The 21001-nt window shown below is 42.4% G+C and overlaps 1 protein-coding gene across 1 annotated transcript in view; it reads left to right on the top strand.

The window, feature by feature from the left end:
* The window catches only part of NUP155 (nucleoporin 155), a 69352-nt gene that overhangs the window by 11884 nt on the left and 36467 nt on the right, over positions 1-21001 (top strand). Inside the window, exons 4-14 of the mRNA XM_090037958.1 lie at positions 1299-1369; positions 1919-2011; positions 2810-2976; positions 7208-7313; positions 8760-8833; positions 9932-10023; positions 10176-10273; positions 10764-10916; positions 13401-13501; positions 14802-14972; positions 18232-18342. Coding sequence (XP_089894084.1) covers positions 1299-1369; positions 1919-2011; positions 2810-2976; positions 7208-7313; positions 8760-8833; positions 9932-10023; positions 10176-10273; positions 10764-10916; positions 13401-13501; positions 14802-14972; positions 18232-18342 — 1237 coding nt within the window. The remainder of the gene's footprint in view (positions 1-1298; positions 1370-1918; positions 2012-2809; positions 2977-7207; positions 7314-8759; positions 8834-9931; positions 10024-10175; positions 10274-10763; positions 10917-13400; positions 13502-14801; positions 14973-18231; positions 18343-21001) is intronic.

The raw sequence follows: 21001 nt of genomic DNA, 5'->3' as shown, positions 1-21001 counted from the left end.
TCCTGAGATAGAGCTCAGGATCTGGAGCATCTCTCAGACACCCCCGTGTGGAATTCTACCCTTCTCGCCAGCCACTGTCCAGTCTTCTGGTAAAAACTAAAACAAGCTCTGCAAGCCCACTGCTTTAAATAAAATGTTCAAAGTTCCCCCTGGGTTAGTAGGCTGCTACAGAAGCCTCTTCCCCACTCTCCAGCCCTCTCTTGAGCCCCTGGCATACCTGCTGTGGCCCACAGCAACCACCCCTTTGCCTAACTGTGCTGGCAGGAGATCTTCTCCATACAGGGTTCAGGATTGCACTGCCCCTCTGACTCAGGAACTCAGGCTTATAGCTGCTGAGCTGCTCCTCCTTGGGTCATGTGCTCTCCTGATCTGCCATAGGTGTGCTGTCTCAGCTTGATGGGCAGCTTACTGCATCTAGTTGCTCCCTTGCTGCTTTCCCTCCTGAAGCTAATCCTGTTCAGTTGCCTGGGGCCTTTCTGTTGCAGTCTCTTAAAGTAATGGAAGCCCCTGGCTCTCTGTTACAAGCATCACAAGACACACAGGCCATTAGTTAGATAGCCCTGTTTTAAATGAATCAACATCAAATTAAATGATGTTGCCAATGTGATATGTTGATTCTTTTTTTTATGTGGAAGGTATAATAATCCAGAATTGCAGGAAAAAACACTGTATACTTTTATCATTAGCCTCTCTGCTGTCCTAAAGTTATGGGTATATTTCTGTGGTTCCTGATTTCAAAAGTATTAAAAAGAAACTTCTTATCTTGATTATTTTCTTATCTTATTACTGCCTGTCTTAGCTAACTAAGTTTCATTGGTACCTCACAGGGTGTTAATGCTTAGGTAAACTTGCCTCACTTGCAACTTATCCCTCTGAATTGCATCTGCCATAGTCTCTTAGCACCTTAATATAACATCAAATAATATCAGTTTCATAATTTTGCAGTAAGTAGTTTAATATATACAATAATTAAAATTTAATTCTCTCTGAAAGAGAAGCAATTGCATCTTATACACTAAAGACCATCTCTCTCAAGCTACAGATGGCATTGTTTGGAAATGCTACATATTACAAAATAGATACATAAACATGCAGGGAACCAGAAATTAAAAACATGCTCATTTGAAACTTAATAAACTGTCAATGTCAGAGAATATTTTTTTTTCTGCAGGGTCATCTGAAGGATTTGTTTCCCTTAAAAAAAAAACAAACCACAGGATATTATTCAAATTATTATATAGTTGCATGCATTTCAGATTGTGTCTTTAGAAACTGATTTATTTTTAACTTGTTGACAGGGGGGACCTTGCTTATTTTGACGGTCTAAGTGAAACTATTCTTGCAGTGGGACTTGTGAAGCCAAAGGCAGGTAAGAAATTGAATGGCAGTGACCTGAACTCTGTAGCTACTGAACACTGTAAAAATGAAAAACAACCAGTAAATTCTAGTTCATTATGGAATGATATACAAGTCAAAGTAAACATGATAGAATTTATAGTGTTATGCTTTAGATACTTTGTAATGTTGCTAAGTTAGCTTTCTAATGTTTTATACTATTTGTGGAATGGAATTTCTGGTTGACTTTTATGTGGCATGGGGGACTGATTTCTGACCCTTTCTTGGTGTAGCAGTGGCTTGCCTCAGTTTGTACTGAAGGGCAGACCAGGGGTAGGGTTGTAGAAGTAAGCAAGGTAGGAATAAGATGTGTATTATTTTTAAGGTTTAGTGTTTCATAGTGAGCAGAATGATGATGAAACATCTGGTTTTTATATTCTAAATATGGAGCCCCATAATGTATTAGATCTTAAATATGACTAGAACTTAAACCAGTGTAGGTTTTTATCCTCCCTGCAAGTGAGAGGTGAATCATACTGTGTGTGGCACGTGGACTAAAATCTATTTTTTCTTATTTTCTTAGGTATTTTTCAGCCACACGTACGTCACCTACTTGTTCTGGCCACTCCTGTGGATATAGTGATTCTAGGACTTAGCTATGCTAACATACAAGCAGGTACTATTCTCAATTTTCCTATTAGGAATTATAAATTACTGGGATAATATTCTGGATGTTACCTACTACACAACTGGTCATTTAGTTATAATAAAACTTACAAACCTGCATGCCAGTCCCCTCTGTTTCTCAGGCATCACACAACCGGGTGAAACTATACCCTTTTCTATAATATGCAAGATTGCGTATTTGTAAGATTCCAGAAATTCAGAAAAGCCTCCTTGTGGTGTTACTTGCCCTGTAATTCTTTTGAAGGTGCTTTTGTTAGCTTACCCTTCACATTCCACTTCATTAATGGGAATGGGAAGAGGATGTGTGTGTGATATGTTAGTTGTTAATACTTCTTAGTGGCAAGTACTGATCTCTGTGGTGTTTGATTTAAAATATAAAAAACTAGAACCCAATACTATGACTATTTGCAGCATGAAATATGTAGATAACCTAATGAAGTGTTTTGAGAAAGTTCTGAGTGGTCACAGGGACACTAATTTTTTTCATCCTATTATGACACCATGCTTTGGTAGAGAAACCAAGAAGTCTTATGTTCTGATCTGTCAGGTAACAGTTGCCATAAACTACATTAAAATACAGCACTCGTTACATTTTCCTTCTCTTGAACTGTCAATTCACTTTTGAAAGAAAAACCATTCTGGTACATACTAGCTGAATGAGTTACAAACTCTCGGTGTATTTTTTTTTCTTCTTTCTTTTTTTCTTTTTAAATAGATCTAGATAGAGAAGCATAGCATTGAAATGAGCTAACCCAAGGATATGAAAACATTTTTCTCTTCATTGTAGGTACTGGAGTCCTCAATGACAGTATGTCTGCTGGAATGCAGTTGCTGCCAGATCCCCTCTATTCACTCCCTACTGATAATACCTACATTCTGACAATAACGTCCACTGACAATGGGCGTATCTTTTTAGCTGGAAAGGACGGCTGTTTATATGAAGTTGCTTACCAGGTGAATATAGTCCCTTTTGTTTTTTGTTGTAGGATTAAAGTATTTGAAAATTTAAATTTGATCTCAGTTCTTCTTTTGTATTTCTATAATTTTCTTTCATGCTTTAATTTGAGTGACAGCTTTGGGCTTTTAATACAGAAATGCCATCAATCTAGAGTTCTCGAAGATGAGAAGCTACTAATTTACATGAGGAAAAAGCAAATTGTGCTTAATCAGAAAAGGGCACATATGGGATGAGAATTCTTCTGTGACATCTTGCTAAGGAAGCTGCTGTTTCCACTGCCTTCTCCTACTCTTCAAAACTACTTTGGCTGTGCATTAGCGAGCTGTTCTGATTAACAGAAACTGATAAAGACAGAAATTGGCTTGGATGAGGCTTAATCTTCTGTCATAACTTTAATTTCAGCTTAGTGAATTGTTCTTGGGCCCAGTCTCTTTGTTTTTCAGTAGGACACTATGTAGTTAAGCCTTGTAAAATTAGTGTTTTAACTGTAATAAGCAGACAACTATGAATTATTTGCATTGTCAGCCCTTAGAGGCTGATTGTACTAGGCATTTTAAGAGATAATATTTGTTCCAAACATGTTCAAGCCTTAGCTTTAACATGAGACCTGACAGGTGTATGGAACAATCTAATCTGTATCTACTGAATAACCTTCAGGTAACATTTTCCAAAACCCCTAGCAGGTTGGATGTGATCTCCAGTAAAATTAATCAGAATTGGGTTATTAAGACCTTGACATGGCTTTTAAAATTTTAACTATAGAGCACTTTTGTTGTCGTGGTCAATGGACACAAGTGTGGGAATATCAATGAAATAGAAATCAGTAAGTGAAAATCCAAATAGATCTATTTAATGAGAAATAAGGGTTAATCATAGTATCATAGTGCTTAGGGTCAGAAGGAACCTAAGCAGGTCATCAGGTCCAATCCCCTGCTCCGTGCAGGAATGGGTGCTGGGGTCATATCATCCCAGCCAAATATCCATCCAGCCTCCTCTTGAAGACCCCCCAAGGTAGGAGAGAGTACTACCTCACTTGGGAGCCCATTCCAGAGCCTGGCAGCTCTGACTGTAAAGTAATGTCTCCTGCTGGCACCATACCTACAGGTTGGGGAACTCTCCTCTTGTCAGCACAGAGGCAGAAAAGGATCTTGGAGTCATAATTGACTCCAAGATGAACATGGGCCGGCAGTGTGGGGAGGCAGTCAGGAAGGTCCAGGGAGGTGATCCTCCCCCTCTATGCGGCACTGGTCAGGCCACAGCTGGAGTACTGCGTCCAGTTCTGGGCACCGCACTTCAAGAGGGATGTGGACAGCGTGGAGAGGGTTCAGAGGAGGGCCACTTGCATGATCAGGGGACAGCAGGGCAGGCCCTATGAGGAGAGGCTACAGGACCTGAACCTATTCAGCCTCTACAAGAGAAGGCTGAGGGGGGATCTAGTGGCCTGTTACAAGCTAGTCAGGGGGGATCAGCAGGCACTTGGGGAGTCACTATTCCCCCGTGCACTGCCAGGAGTGACCAGGAATAACGGTCACAAGGTGGCAGAGGGCAGGTTTAGGCTAGATATCAGGAGGCGCTACTTCACGGTCAAGAGAAGTGGTGCAGGCTCCTACCCTGGGGGTTTTTAAGAGAAGGTTGGATGAACATCTTGCCGGGGTCGTTTGACCACAGTATTATTTCCTGCCATGGCAGGGGGTTGGACTAGATGATCTACTCAGGTCCCTTCCGACCCTAGAAACTATGAAACTATGATGTCTCTCTAACAATTTTTGGCCGTTATTCCTAGCAACCCCGGGTGGTGCCCAGGGGAACAGAGCCTCCCCCAGTTCCCGCTGTTGCCCTCTAATGAATTTTTAAAACGGCCACCAGATCCCCTCTCAGCCTCCTCTTGTGGAGGCTGAATAGGTTCAGGCCCTTTAGCCTATCTTCATAGGGCCTGCCTCACTGCCCCTTGACCATGCAAGTGGCCCTCCTCTGGACCCTCTCAAGGTTAGCCACATCCCTCTTGAAGTGCGGCACCCAGAACTGGACGCAATACTCCAACTGTGGCCTGACCAATACCTCACAGAAGGGAAGGATCACCTCTCTGGACCTGCCTGTGATGCATCTGTAGGTGCACGACAAGGTGCGGCTAGCCTTACTGACCGCTTCCTCACATTGGCGACTCACGCTCATGCTGGAGTCAGCAATGACTTATATTTATGATCAGGTCACAAAGTCCCTGAATGAGGGTGTCAGGGTAGATGCTGTCTTCCTAGACTTTAAGAAGGCCTTTGGCACGGTTTCCTACCACATTAAAAAAAAAACCTAATATTAATATAATACTAAACAGGTATCTCACAATATGAGCTTTTTTAATAAGTGTTTCTCTGTGGATGTTTCTGTTACCAAAATAGTAATTACAGAATGAGAAATGAGAGTAATTTGAACAATGAATTTTAGTCATCAAAATTGCATCTTTTCCAGAAGGCCATGATATAGCTATAAAGATTCCTTAGCAGTCGATATTTTAAACACAATTTCTAAGCAATAGCCCTTTGAAACTAATGGAAATATTTTTTAATATATAACTTTCACTCCTTTTTTTTTCCTTCTATGTTTTCATTTCAATAATAAAAGGTTAGTTTCAGAAATGTTCCTTACCAGTTTTACTATTTCTTATACACTGGCATTCAAATAGTACAGTAATATGTGAATTGAAAAACCTTCAAGGAAATATATAGAAACTATTGACAGTAGCCCACTAAATATTTCTATTAGTAACTTTACAAAAGCTTTATTTATAAATCTGTATCTAAAACGCTTTATTTATAAAGAACCAGAATTGTTCTGAAATTTGCTTTGTATACTTTTAATGACAACAATTTAAGGGCTGTACATTTTTCTTTGAACTGGAGATTGCAGTTAAGTTTTTACAAAGATCTGGTTTATGATCCCAAATTGTCTGTGTCTGAATTGTCATCCCTTTTATTTTTGCTTAATGTTTTCAGCATTCTTTTTCTGAAAATATTCATCAATCACAAGTGAGTAAAACAAATGCTTTTCACCTAAGCATACACCACAAAACCAGAATAGGTCACATGGGGCATAGTAAATGTGCTTAATATTTCTTTTTTAAGGGTGTGAACTTCTAACACTAAAACATATATTTTTAAAATCTTAACTTGATAGTTGTGCCATTTCGTGCAAATGGATTGTCATCATGTATTTAAAATAGACTTGATCTGATTTATCCAGACCAAAAAAAGGGTAAAAGAAGCCATAAAGTTTTATAAATGAAACCCAGCATCTGATGACTTCTAAAGCATAGAAATGTAAAAAAAGTCTTGCCTTGTCTGAAATAAAAAGCTTGCAATTTTGTAAATAAGATGCAATGAAGCATTGTATGAGAAGATTTCTTATCTTCGCTGAATCATTTTTCAGCTGTGTCCTTGGATGGTTCCAGTTCTTTGTTTATTAGATCAAGCTTACTTTCCATCAAGATTACAATCATTGCTTCCTCACCCTTTAGTCTTCTGGTCCTTCCAGTACCTGTATTGATTGTTTTGCAAGTGTAGTGCCTCTATTTGATGTCGTTTGTACCAAATTTTGATCAAAATCCTCATGCTCCACATATATTTCAACCTACTTTGAATAGTTCAGTAGAAGTGAAGAGACATTTTGGGCCAGCTCTTCCACAGGAATATTTTGAAGTCAGTGAAGCTGTGATGGTTTATACAAGCAAAGCATCTTGTTTCGGGTTTAAGAGAGTATCCTTAACAATCTTGAAGCATCCTTTCTCTCTCTCTTTTTTTTTTTTTTTTTTCCAAAATCTGAGGAGGCCCACTTAAATCTGTAAGGAGGCCCATGGTACCCAACTTGGTTTTAAGAATTTCTAGGTTCCACTTCTTTCTTAGTCATGGTTAAATGTTGCGAGTACCGGGGAATCAAAGGTGTCAGAGTTGGATAATTTCATTAATCTTTTAGATCATTTTTAAAATTTGTTCCTTCATCCTCATTTTGAAGATTTTTCTGTTTTGTGGTTTTTTTTCCTTTGCCACTTCAGTGATAACATTCTGGTGTTCTTATGTTCATATACATCATCAATACCATTTAATATACAAGATATTTTTTCCCTGTACCCTGCTAGCCTTTAGTAGATGACTTTTTTCTGTTGTGTGACCAAACAGCCTTCTTTGTTTAGCATTGGTTCTTTTAGTTCTTTAACACTTTATTTGTTTGTAATTGTAGGCTGAGGCTGGCTGGTTTAGTCAACGGTGTAGGAAGATCAATCATTCGAAGAGCTCCCTCTCTTTTCTTATTCCTTCGTTGCTGCAGTTCACGTTCTCAGAAGATGGTAGGTGATAAAATATGAACAGCTTGAAAATTAGTGTAGATGTTTAAAATACTGTATTTACATGATTCTAAGACAAGGTGGAGGTTTCTCCATTTAACATGGTGGGGGGAAGTACTTCATCTTAGAATCAAGTACAGTGGTGGAAGGAGACAGGGGGTGGACAGGCACCTGCTGTGGCTCAGGATTCAGCCGCTACCTGGGGTTGGGGTTCATAGCCTCAGCTGCTGCCTGTCCCCGCTTCCACTGCTGCCTCTGCATGCCACCATCTACCCTCTACAGCCTTGTCCCCACACAGTCATGTTCCCCCCAGCCCATGCAGCCTCTGCTTCCCTGCTTGTCCCCTTTCCTTCCTACCCACCCCCTCTCCCTTACTCTGCACAGCAGGTTTTGTCCATGTTGCGGTCTGGGGCATTGCTCTGTGCCCCAGGCTGCAGGATGGCTGGTGCCTGTGGGAGCAGAACAAGGGTAGATAACAGAGCAAAGTAGAGAGCAGAGGCTGGTGGGTGGAAAGAGGGAGGAGAACCAAGGCTGGGGAGGGGGAGTAGAAGGGGAAGAGGGGCCCAGGGCTTCTGTGGCAGACAGGCATAAGCAGGGGGCAAGTTGCTTGACCGCCCGGCCTACTCCCTGCATTGCCTGCCTCCTCTCAGCAGTCAGGAGAATGAATTAAAGATGATACTCCAATAATTAGATTCTATAAATTAGAAACTATAACAAATTTATACATTTTCCATGTATAGAATCTAGTTGTTGGGGGGCACTGTAAATTCAGAGTAATTTTAGATCATGTAAATACAGTAATAACAGACCAATATTTTAGTACTTGGGTGCATTTACTTAAATTTAATGGAAGTTGCAACTGTTAAGCAATTCTGAAAATCAGGTTGTTTGTTTGGATGCCTTAATACAGATTTTGGTGTCAAATATGAAAAAGTTTGGCTCCTGTGATTAATGTGTCTGATTTATAGTACATCATTAGGAAGTTATATGCTGGGCTGATTTCTACACCTCCTCCCTTCACCCTTTTACTTCCATGTCTTTGTATAGCAAATTTTAACTTGAGATTATTATACAAATACTTAAAATGCTTGTTTTGAGATGCATTGAACGATGGTAGTTTTCAGTTTATTCTGTTGTAGTAAGGTCTTTTTTATGTTGCTGAGCAGGGACCCGCTGTAAATGAGTTGACCAGCTCTCATAGGATCATCTGACAAAGTATGCTGGTGCCTACAAAAGCTTAAATCTGCCTCAGCCACTTAATCTCTAAGGTGCCACCTGATCCTAACATCTGCTTGACCTCAGGCTAACACAGCTAACCATCTCTACACTCTGAAGAGTAATTCAGTCAAAATGCAGATCTGTCCATGTAAATCTTCAGTGCAGTAAAGCGTCTGTCTGAAGTAGTTTACAGGAAGTCTAGTCATAATTTCCACATTCTTCCTTTTGCAGATCCCATAGTTCAAATTGCTATTGACAACTCTCGAAGCATCTTATACACCCGCTCAGAAAAAGGAGTAATACAGGTAGGAGGGCTTGTCCTCTTCAGAATCTCTTATTGGCAATATAATTTTTATTGTCCCTATGTGAAAAATGTGATACTTACCCGAAGCCAAGAAAACTTCTAATTCAAGCCAACACACCCAATTTGTTATATTTGTTTATAATTTTCAATGTAAATAATCTAGTTATTGGAGGATTGTCTTAAATGTGTGTTGCCACTGCCCTTCCACTACTGCTGTGGAGAAAGCAGGAGCTGGGGTACAAGTGGTGGGGTAGGCAGTGGGGGGAGTAAACAGTCTGACCCCACTGTTTGCTCCCTCCACTACTTGCTCCCCACCTGCCTCCCTTTGCCACTGTCCCTGGCTGATCTGAGTGTGGGGGGGAGCCACAGATCTGCTCCTCCCCTGTTATCACAGAGAGCAGCTGTGTGGGGATCTTGACTCAGCTGGAGACAGCAGTAGGAGGGTGCAGGGTTCCTCCTTCCACCACCTACTCTCTGCCTGCATCCTCTTCCCTGCCATATCCTCTCTGCTGGCCAGGAGCAGGGACTGGAAGGAGGAGTCTGTGTGCAGCCACTTTCCCCGGCCAAGTCAGGCTTCCCAAATAGCTGCTCCCTGCAGTGTGGAGCAGGAGCAGGTCAGGAGTGGCTCTGGGGCTCCCCTGTGCCTGCATCTGCTGGAGGCAGCAGCAGTTATTGCAGCACATAGGTTCCCCCTTCCAGCATCTGCTTCCAGCTAGCCAGGGAAGGTGGAGGGGATGGGAAAGGGAGCAGGGCTGAAAGGAGAGCAGGTCAGGAACAGCTCTGGGCTTCCCCTTGCATCTGGATCAGCTGGGGACATTGCCATTCTGCACGGCTCTTGGCTGTAGCAGTCCCATACTTGATTCTAAGACAAGACTTTGTTTCCTCCATGTTGAGTGGAAGAAAACCTCATTTTGGAACAAAGTAAATCCAGTATATTCTGTCCTTTCTGTTGAGGACAGAGGAAGGCTCTTATCTGGAGCTGCTGATGTATGGGAACCTGAAGCTTTCAGAGAGCTGAAAGAAGTCTCCTGTGTGGTGGGGCAAAGTTATGTGAATTGATTAAATTATGAAACCTCTAAACAGTTTTATGAAATTACAGGTTTATGATTTGGGCCAAGATGGTCAAGGAATGGCACGAGTTGCTTCTGTTTCTCAAAATGCTGTTGTTTCTGCTGCTGGAAATATAGCCAGGTAATATGAAAACTATGAAATGGAATGGTTCCTGGGAGGTGATGGGTTTTCTGTGCATTTTATGGAACATTTTAATAGTGTTGTTTTTTTACTTGTTTGAATTATTTATTGCATGGTATCAGTTACAAGAAACTCCTTTTTTTTTTTTTAAGGACTATAGATCGTTCTGTTTTCAAGCCTATTGTTCAAATAGCAGTGATTGAAAATTCGGAATCCATAGATTGTCAGCTGTTGGCAATCACACATGCAGGTAAGAAATTATTACTCTTAATATTAATTATTAAGTATTAATAATCTCTCTATTGATAATATTACTTCCTATGCTAAGAAAACTGACAAATGCATATTTTGCAAGGCTATCTATCTCAACAAAAATGAGTGAGAGCATTTAAATAACAACAGTCTTAACAACATGATCTTATGTTTTTCTATCATTTTACTTATTTAAAGCACTCACGCACCTTATAAAGATTGTCATCATCACATAAATATTACCTCTATTTTACAGGTAAGGCCAGCAGTGAGGTGCCAGAACTTACAGGGAGTTAATGACAGACCACACTTAGCATCATTTGGCCTGGAAAGTCAGTTCATTTAATGAAATAATGTCATAAGGGTTGCACAGAATTTCTTGCAAGTCTCATAATTAGGTCTCCCAAGGCTTAATTGACTAACCTATAATCATTCGCACTACAATCATTCACACCAATCTATGTGGATTCTTTTTCTGTCTTGCACAGGTGTACGACTGTATTTTAGTACATCGCCATTTAAGCATCCAGCAGCAAGGCCCTCCATGTTAACATTGATTCACGTTCGCTTGCCTCCAGGATTTTCAGCTTCTTCAAATGTAGAGAAGCCATCCAAAGTGCACAGAGCTCTTTACAGCAAGGGTAAGCAATGGAGTACAGTTTAAATGAGATCCATTCTTGAAGGCCTTTATAACTAGTAAAGCTACGGTAACTGCTGCTTACAGCAGGCAGCTTGAGAGGATGGAAATGTTAAGGCCTATGAGTGGAATGCCCCTTCTGTCCACACAAATATACAACAACAAAAACAGATTTCACTTTTCAGCGAATCTGAGGGTATCAACAGGTAAAAGAGGTATCCCAACAGATAGCAGAGGTATCCTAGATTAGACTTTCCATGTGGCTATCAGTAGCAATCCTATCTGTTTCACAGAGCAGTAGACTCATAGGTGCTAGGGTCAGAAGGCCCTTACCATGCAAGTGGCCCTCCTCTGGACCTTCTCAAGTCTATCAAGATCCTTCTTGAACTACAGCACCCAAAACAGGATGCAGTACCCAACTGCGATCTGACCAATGCCACAGAAGGGAAGTGTTAGCTTTGCTGATGATTTCATCACACTGATGACTCAAGTTCATCTTGGAGTCCACTATGACTCCGAGATCCGTTTCTGCTTCTGTGCTGCTGAGAGGGTCATTTCCCAGCCAGTAGGTGTGCTGGATATTTTTGCGCCCTTGGTGTAGCACTCTGCATTTGTCCTTGTTGTACTGCATCCTTTTGTGTACTGCCCACTTTTCTAACCTATCCAGGTCTGCCTGCAGTCATTCCCTACCCTCCGGAGTGTACACTTCGCCCCACAATTTAGTATTGTCCGCAAACTTGGACAGAGTACACTTCACACTCACATCCAAGTCACTGATGAAGATATTGAACAGTACAGGTCCAAGGACCGAACCCTGCAGGACCGCACTACCCACATCCTTCCAGGTCGAGACTGACCCATCTACTACCACTCTGTGGGTGCAGCTGCTTAGCCAATTTGCCACCCACTAGACTGTGTAAATATCCATGTCACAGATGGTCCCCAAAATAATTTCACTGAAAATTTAGTCTTGTTTTCTCTTTTCTTGATGCTTTAGTTAACTTTTTTTCAGTTTAAGGCTTTACTCCATAGTTTGTAGCTTTAGGGCCACATCAATGTACATGGTAGTGAAATGTAGTTAGTCATGTTAGTCTGAAATCAAGTAGAAGACAGGGTAGATTTACACCTTATAGACTAACCAAAGTAGATAAATATCTACGTATGTGTATATATCATAATGTTACATTTACTCTGGTTAGTCTGTAATGTGTAAATCCACCCTGACTTATACATGTAGGTCTTCTTTTTAGGGGAAGTGAAGAGTGAAGACAAAATTGATCGAGTGCAAGATTGTATCGTTTTTGAGCCCAGATAAAAAACAGTTATTGTTAACCTATCATTAAAAACATAAATGCAAGTACATATGGATGGACCTGTGGATTGTCTGAAAATTAGACAGGCAGTCCTTGAACTTGCAACACAATTGGTTCCTGAAAACCATGTCTTAAGTTGAAAAGTTGTAACTTGGAACCAATTTTCCCATAGAAAACAATGTTATAAATGGGGGATTTGTTCTGAACCAAGGTCCGATACCCTGTTTTCACCAAAACTAACCCAGAATTTTGTGCTTAATCAATTATAGATGAATAATATAGCTGCGTTAATGTATTTATATTGTAAATAGCAATTACATTGATTTGGAAGGACTTCTTTGAGGTGACTTTGCTCGACTTTTTGAAGGGTTGTTGGCTGTAGGTTTTCCTGGAGTCTTGTCTGCTTTCTTAAATAAAGTGTCCAAGGAAGTTTGAACACATGTTCTCCAGGGAGACGGGCAACACAGCGAACTTGTTCGCTGGCGTGGCATGGCGTGGTGTCGGATCAAGTGTTGTAAAGTCAAAACTGACATCAGAAAGTTGAAATGGTGTCAATTTATAAACCTTGTAAGTGTGAAGCATTATAACTCAAAACGTTGTAAGTCAAGGACTGCCTGTACATGTAAATTAGCTGTGGCTTGATTCCTGATGTGGAAGGGCCTTGGTGTTGTGGAAGTGCACCCATCTTGCAAACACATCAGAGAAATACATATATTGTTTTATAAATATATAGTTTTATCAACTATCTCCTCCTCGATAACTAAAATTACCTTTGTTATCACCCTCTGAATGCATCAGTCCACATTCTTGACATTACCCTTGTGACGGAATGATGAATCTGTTTTAAGGAACAGCTTTCAATATTCATCACGTTGACTTTATAACTATAGTGCATATATCTATAGTGCATGTCAAAATATGGTACAAAAAGGATATAACAAGCTGCTCAATCAAAAGAACAGTGACATTAAATATAAGTCAAAATGATGACCCTAAGATATTTAAATTTATAAACTTAATAGATTATTCCTTCTTATGATGTTAGTCACATTGTAAGATTAATGAAGGGAGCTGTACAAGAGACTTATTTTGGACATACAAATATTTTTAGCAATAGTTTATTTGATATAAAGACCCTACTGCAAGCAGAAACTTACATTGTACCATTTTGTCAGGTGTCTTACTGATGGCAGCTTCTGAAAATGAGGATAATGATATCTTGTGGTGCATCAATCATGATTCTTTCCCTTTTCAAAAGGCTATGATGGAAACGCAGGTAGGAAGCACTGTATTTTAAATTATGTGGGGGTTTTTTGTTTTTGATGGAATACTGTTTAAATTATTAATTAAATATTTAGGTTCTAAGATAGTTTTTAAGTTAATTTATGGAAGAGCATAGCTTAAGCAAAATTCCTGTGATTGTTTATTGAATAAATATTTATTAAGCTACCAAACAATATATTAACAAATGTAATTTTGGTAGGTATTTCTGGCAGTTGGACCTGCTGCTCTAGTGTGATATCTGCCAAGTTGGAGCTCAGCTAGATGCAAATAAGGGTTGTTTGAATCACCTTGACCATTAGGTGCATCACCTTGCACTTGTCAGCGTTGAATCCCATGCTATTCTCATCTGCCCACCCCTGTGACCTGTCTAGGTCTGATTGCAGCCTATTCCTTCCTTCTAGCGTGCCCACATCCCCCCACATCTTGGTGTCATCAGCAGATTTGAACAGGGTGCTTTTTACCCCTTTGTCCAAGTCACTGATGAAGATGTTGAACAGTGCGGGCCCGAGGACCGAGCCCTGCGGAACCCCCCTGCCCACATCCCTCCAGATCGAATAAGACCCATCCACCACCACTCTCTGGGTGTGGCCCTCCAGCCAGTTGGCGACCCATTTGCATCCATTTATGCAAAGTAAGGTCTTAAGTAAAGATAGTGATTTCCATGCTGAAATGGGGGCACTGGAATAGCTGCTGGGGACTGGCTTCTAGCCTCATGGAGGAAGGGCAGAATCTATCCACTTACCCTCTTACTGCAGCTAAAGGTTTAACCCTTTCACAGCTGCCGAATTGGCTTTTTAGCCAGAAGCTACTGCCAATTCAGCAGTAGCTGTGAGGGAGTTAAACTTCTAGATATGGAGCTGCAGTGAGATGGTGAGGGTGAGTGATGTGCAAGGTTGGGCTCTGCCCCTCCTCCCTGTAGCCAGCCTTCAGCTATGGTGAGCCCATGTTGTGGCAGGTAAAATTGTGAAAAAACCTTTTCTTCATATTGCCTTCCTTAAACAAGGCGCATGTCTTTCAATGGGGGTGTGTGCTATTTGAGTAAATATGGTAGTTATTTGTATTTTACTAGCATCTGGAGACCCTAATCAATTTGTATCTATAAATACTGACTAGACATTCCCTGCCCTAGAACAATTTGCTTTTACGTTACATTTTAGGCAACGGTTTATTTTAGAGAATTCTAGTTGTTCAATTTCTGTCCCATGTGGTTTTAAATGATTTGTAAGATATTACCATAGATTTACAAAATGCATTCTCTATCAGACTTTTGACCAAATTCATTTCTCATTCAGATGACCACGCGTGTTGATGGGCATTCGTGGGCTCTTTCTTCCATCGATGAGTTTAAGGTTCAAAAGATTATAACACCACTAAATAAGGACATTATCCCCATAACTGATTCACCTGTTGTTGTACAACAGCATATGCTGCCACCAAAGAAATTTGTCCTGTTGTCAGCCCAGGTATGTATTACAGTGTTTGGAAATTAGAAAAGAAACATAAATGTAAAGTTTAATGAGCAGCCCATTCCTACTAATGGCTAGTCGTGTGAGTAATTATGTAGGATTGTGACCAATAATGAAGGTGGGGTGAAGGGAACAATGTTAGGACCCATTTGCCAATTCCGTTAACAGACTCAGTGTTTTACGGCCAGATTGTCTTGAGAAGCTGATCCCATCACAACACAGCACTTGCATAGAAAATGTACAGGTGCGTGCTTTGCACGTGCTATAGAAATGCTGCAGAATTTTAAGGACTGGGCTATTGTAACCCAGGGCTTGCAACAGCTAGTCTAAGTAAGTGTAGCTGCACTAAAAACAAAGCTTGAGCTGCACAGGGCAATCTGATTAGCAGGCGAAATTTCTGCTAACCAAGACTTCAGCTTGTAGTTGTCCTGTGATATGCATTTCTACATGACAGCTTTTGCAGAACCCTCCAGCCCATAGAATACTAGGGTTGGAAGGGACCTCAGCAGGTCATCTAGTCCAACTGCCTGCTCAAAACCAGACCATCCAGCTATATAATCCCAGCCAAGGTCTTGTCTAGCTGGATCTTAAAAACCTCTATGGATGCAGATTCCATAGCCTTTCTGGATAACCTGCTCCATTGCCCTCTACCCTCTAGGGAGAAAGTGTTTTTTAATATCTAATCTAATCCCTTGCTGCAACTTGAGACCATTGCTCCTTGTTCTGTCATCTGCCACCACTGAGAACAGTCTAGCTCCATCCTCTTCAGAACCCTTCTGAAGTAGGGTAGTTGAAGGCTGCTATTAAATCCCTCCTCAGTCTTTTCTTCTCTAGACTAAATAAGCCCAGTTCCCTCAGCCTCTCCTCAGAAGTTGCATGCCCCAGCCCTCTTGCCATTATAGTTACCCTCCAATGGACTATCTCCAATTGGCCCACATCCTTTCTGTAGTGCAAGGCCCAAAACTGAACACTGTACTCCAGATGTGGCCTCACTGGTGCTGAATAGTGGCAGAATCACTTCCCTTGCTCTGCTGGCAGTGCTCCTACTAATGCAGTCCAGTATGCCATTAGCCTTCATGGCAACATGAACACACTGTTGGCTTGTATTCAGGTTATTGTCTACTGTAACTCCCAGGTCCTTTTCTGCAGAACTGCTTCCCAGCCAATCAGTCCCCAGCCTGTACTGGTGCATGGGATTCTTCCATCTGAAGTGCAGGACTTTGCACTTGTCCTTACTGAATTTTATGAAATGTTTGATTCAATCCTACAATTTGTCTAGGTTTCTCTAAATCCTAGCCGTATTCAGTGTATCTACTTTTCCCCCAGTTTGGTGTCATCTGCAAATTTGCTGAGGGTGCACTTCATCCCATCTTCCAAATTTGTTAACGAAGGCATTGAACAAAACTGGCCCCAGGACTGATCCCTAGGGCACTCTACTTGATACTGGCTGCCAACTAGACATAGAGCCATTGATTACTACCATTCAAGCTTGATCATTCAGCCAATTTTCTATCCACCTTACAGTCCATTCATCCAACCCATACTTCCTTAGCTTGCTGGCGAGAATGTTGTGGTAGACTATATCAAAAGCCTTGCTAAAGTCCAGCTATAACACATCCACTGGTCTCCCAGTATCCGTGAAGCCAGTCATTTCATCCTAGAAGGCAATCAGGTTGATCAGGCATGACTTGTCCCTGGTTAATCCATGCTGACTGTTCCTAATCACCTTCTCCTCCAAGAGCTTACAAATGGATTCTTTGAGGATCTGCTCCATGATTTTTCCAGGGACTGAGGTGAGGATGACTGGTCTGTAGTTCCCCAGATCTTCCTCCTTCTCTTTCTTAAAGATAGGAACTGTATTTGCCCTTTTCCACTCATCCAGGAACTCTCCCAATTGCCACAAGTTTTCAAAGATAATGGCCCTTGACTGCAATCACATTGGCTAACTTCCTCAGCAAGCTTGGGTGCATTGTGTTCAGCCCCATGGACTTATACCCATCCAGCTTTTCTAAGTAGTCCCTAACCTGTTCTGCTACTGTTGGCTGTTCACCTCTTCAAACTGCTGTGAGATGCAGTAGCCTGTGAAGACTAAGGTTAAAAAAAAAGCACCGAGTACTTCAGCCTTTTCCATATCACTAGGTTGGTCCATCAGTAACAGACCTGCAATTTTCCTTATCTTCCTCTTGTTGCTGATGTGCTTGTAGAAACCCTTCATGTTACCCTTCACATCCCGTGCTAGCAGCTAGTTGTCCCCCATGAGAACCAGGGCCTGTGGTGGGGAAGCTTCTGCTAGCTGTTTGAAGAAAGCCTCATCCATCACTTCCTCCTTGTCCACTGGTCCATAGCAGACCGGCACCACATCACCCTTGTTGCTCTCCCTCTGACCCTAACCCAGAGACTTTCAATAAGTCTATCTCCAGTTTCCTACTGGAGCTCTGAGTATGTTCTTCTGCTACTGATCAGTTTACACCTATCCATGACAGTACTCCAGTCATGTGAGCTATTCCACAAATTCTCTGTTATTCCAAATATATCATAGTTCTGTGTCTGTGCAAGAAGTTCCAGTTCTCCCTGTTTCCCAGGCTCCGCACATTCGTGTACAGACACCTGAGGTACTAGCTGATTGCCCTGCTTTCTCAGGGAGATTGAGAAGGCCTCCCATGCTTGTTTGTTCTTTGAACCTATGCAGCCTTACACAGGTAGGGGGAGAGAAGATATAAGTTAAAGCACCTACTGTGCTTTAGTTCAGTCTGGAACCCCTACACTTTGCAGTGAAGTTGTAGGCAAGGTTATTTGAGCATGTATTTTCTTCCTGTGCCTTTCTTACCATTTCCCTGAAGGAAAATATCTCCTGTAATTGCTACAGTTGACTGAGAGAGAATCCTAGAGTATCTTGGAGTGGAGATACTCAGAAATAGTGGGACACACGCAGCCAAGAGTACAAGCAGTGAGGAAAGAGAGTATATTTTCACTGAAAACTGAGGGGTGTAGAAGAATGTCCAAGCTAGCTTTGCTAGCAGTTTAGCCACACAACCCAGAACTCAGTGAAGCTAATATAACCCTGCTGCTTTTGAGCTACAGATTTTTGTGGGTGAATGGGACTTCAATTATAAACAACACTCAAGTTGTACTTTATGCTAACACTGTAATGAATGCAAGCCCCTAGTGTGTTAAGGATGAGTGTATTGGATATCTGTCAGTTTAAAAGTAGAATATATTTTTGTTTCAAATTTTGAATTGTTTTATTTTTCTCTAGGGGAGCTTTATGTTTCACAAACTCAGACCTGTAGATCAACTACGACATCTCCTTGTTAGCAATGTCAGTGGTGATGGAGAAGAAATTGAAAGGTTTTTCAAGTTGCATCAGGTAGGACTCTTTATCTTACCATGAAAAGCAAGCATGTATTCAGTGCAAGTGTAATCAGATACCTTAGTCTGTCCATTGAGTAAGTGTGGCTGTTCTTTTGACTACAGGAATGTTAATTGTCATTTAACTTCAGGCCTGTGTGAATAGGGAAGTAGTTGATTTGAATTCTGATTCAGCCAATTCAGAGGACAATGATTCAGTTCAGATCGCTGTCCTAAATTGATTCGGCCAAATCAGCTTTGTAAGATTCGGTGCTGATTTACAGATCTGGTGATTCGGATCGGCCATAGACAGGCAGGCACAGCCAAGCAGCTCCTCCAGCTGCGCCTGCCTCTCCCCAGGCAGGAGGAGCCACAAGAGAAGCCCCCATGACTGCCCTGCCTGGCCCCAGCCTCATGGCACTTTAAGAAATAAAAATGAAAAAAGAGAGCCCCATGCTTACTGGCTGTAGCAGGGGCTGTGGCGCCTTCTGGCAGAGGCCTCTCTGTGCATACCTCACTCCCTGATCACGCCCCCACCTGGCCTTGCCCCTATGGCCCCCTCGCCTAGCCCCAGCAGTCTGGGAATCAAAAAAAATAAAAAAAGCCCCGCACTCACTGGCTGCGGTGATTGGGGCCTCTGGATGCTCATAGCAGAGCCCTCTCTGCACAGCGCAGGGCAGTGAGGGGCAGCAGGGATCGCCCCCACCTGGCACCCACGAGGCAGCTGCCCCATGTAATGGCACCACGCAGTGTCTGGGAGCTGGGGCTGAGTGGTGCTGGGCTCCAGCTGATGCACAGAGCTGCCCCAACTCTCAGACAGCATGCAGCGCCTGCTGAGCTGCGCTGCACCCATGCCATGAGGCAGTTGTTATACAGGTGCCAAGCAGAATGGGGATGATCTCGCTGGCCCCCACTGGCTCACGCTGCAACGGTGTGGGGAGGGGGCTCTGCCACAAGCTCCCAGAGGCCCCAATTGCTGCTGCTGCAGCTGATGAGTGCAGGGGTTGTGGGTTTGGTTTGGTTTTGGTTTTTTTGGGGGGGGGGGGGGGAGGTGATTTTTTTTCAAGTGCCGGGAGGCAGGGCAGCCATGGGGGCTTCTCCCGCAGCTCTTCTGGTTATGCCTGCCTCTGCCCCGGTGGTGGCGAGCTGTGGGAGCTATTCCCTGCAGCTGCTGCTTCCCCAGCTGGTGCAGGTGGGGGTGCAATGCAGGTGTGGCTCACTCTGGGTGGTGACAGGGCAGAGCCCCTGCTGCCAGTGCTACTGTACCTGCATCAGCGCAGGAAGCAGGGGGCTCTGCCCTGCTGCCTCTTGCCAGTAGGTGTGGGAGGGCATGGGATGTGGGTGCAGCAGTACTGGGAGCTGGTGCTCTGCCCTGCTGCCACTTGCTCCCTTCCGCCTGGAGCGAGCCATGCCCACATCCCACCCCCCTGCCCTGCATGAGCCCCTACTTCCAGTGCTCCCACACCCACGTCCTGTGCCCCACCCCGTCCCTCTCCCTGAGTAATGTTCCCCCCTGCCTTAGTTGGGCAACTTGTCCCAGCCCCAATCCCCACCTTCACCATGCCCCTTCCCTCTCCCACCCGCAACAGACTTACTACCTGGAGGCAGCTATCAGCTGCCTATTTAGTCTATGGCCGAATCTTCCAATCAACTGAATCTTTTCCAAATCGATTTGGATGCTTCGAATCAATTTGGAGCTTTTACTTGGTCTCCTGATTCAACTTGGATTCAGAGATTTGGTCCCCGAATAGGGCCAGATCTCCTCTGAATCGAATCAGCTACCAAAGCTTTATGCAGCTCTTTTTAACTTGTGTATCTGACTGCTTGTATAGCACTCCCTGCCATATCATCTGAGGATCTAAAAAAAAAATGTCCATCTTGCCAAGAGCTGGAACTACAGTGTTTAGGCCAACCAAATACTGCTTTATTTGTTGGGCAAACAGGATAGAGTAATAAGAGAAGATAATTAACCATATTTATAAGGTCCAGAAATGGAAGTCTAATATTGTTTTCCCTGTGATTGTTTCCTTTAAATGACAAACACGGAACTATGACGGGAATTTGGAATGCACTACTTATTTTAGAAGGTTAACTTAGGAGGGAAGGGGGTATTATTATCCTAGGAGTTCAGCTTTTCAGAGAGAAACTGGTTGCTTCAGCGGCTGCAAATACATAGAATCCACAATTTTTTTTATTAGAATGTACGTAATGAACAAGCTAGAAATAGAAATGTATGATTATTATATTTGCACACAGGCGCACTTAGTCCTTAATTTTATATTTCACGGTATAAGTCAGGGGTCGGCAATATTTTCGGGCAGAGTGCCGAAAACACCTGCAACCTTGACTTATAAGGTGTTGGTGGCAGAAGGCAAGGGAGCCACAAGGGGCCTGATCCTTGTGGCAGTGCAGCCCTAACTTCTTCCCCACCATCTGCCTCCAAGGTCCACATGCCAAACAAAATGCCTTCACGTGCCAGGTTCTGGCACCCATGCTAGAGGTTGCAAACTCCTGGTATAACTAATATTAAATTTCAGTGGGATTTAATGAGAATTAAGGTAAGATGTTTTTAGTGATCTATTTAATCTTTTGTCTTTAATGTATATAATGGGTAAATATTTAAATTATACAGATTTTTCTTACCCATACCTGTAAAACAGCTTCCATATATTTCACCT

Source organism: Crocodylus siamensis, chromosome 3 (assembly GCF_052110815.1).
Source record: "Crocodylus siamensis isolate JL-2025a chromosome 3, ASM5211081v1, whole genome shotgun sequence".
NCBI lineage: Eukaryota > Metazoa > Chordata > Crocodylia > Crocodylidae > Crocodylus > Crocodylus siamensis.
Note: the sequence above shows the minus strand (reverse complement) of the source record. Positions and strands in the feature narration are given on the sequence as shown.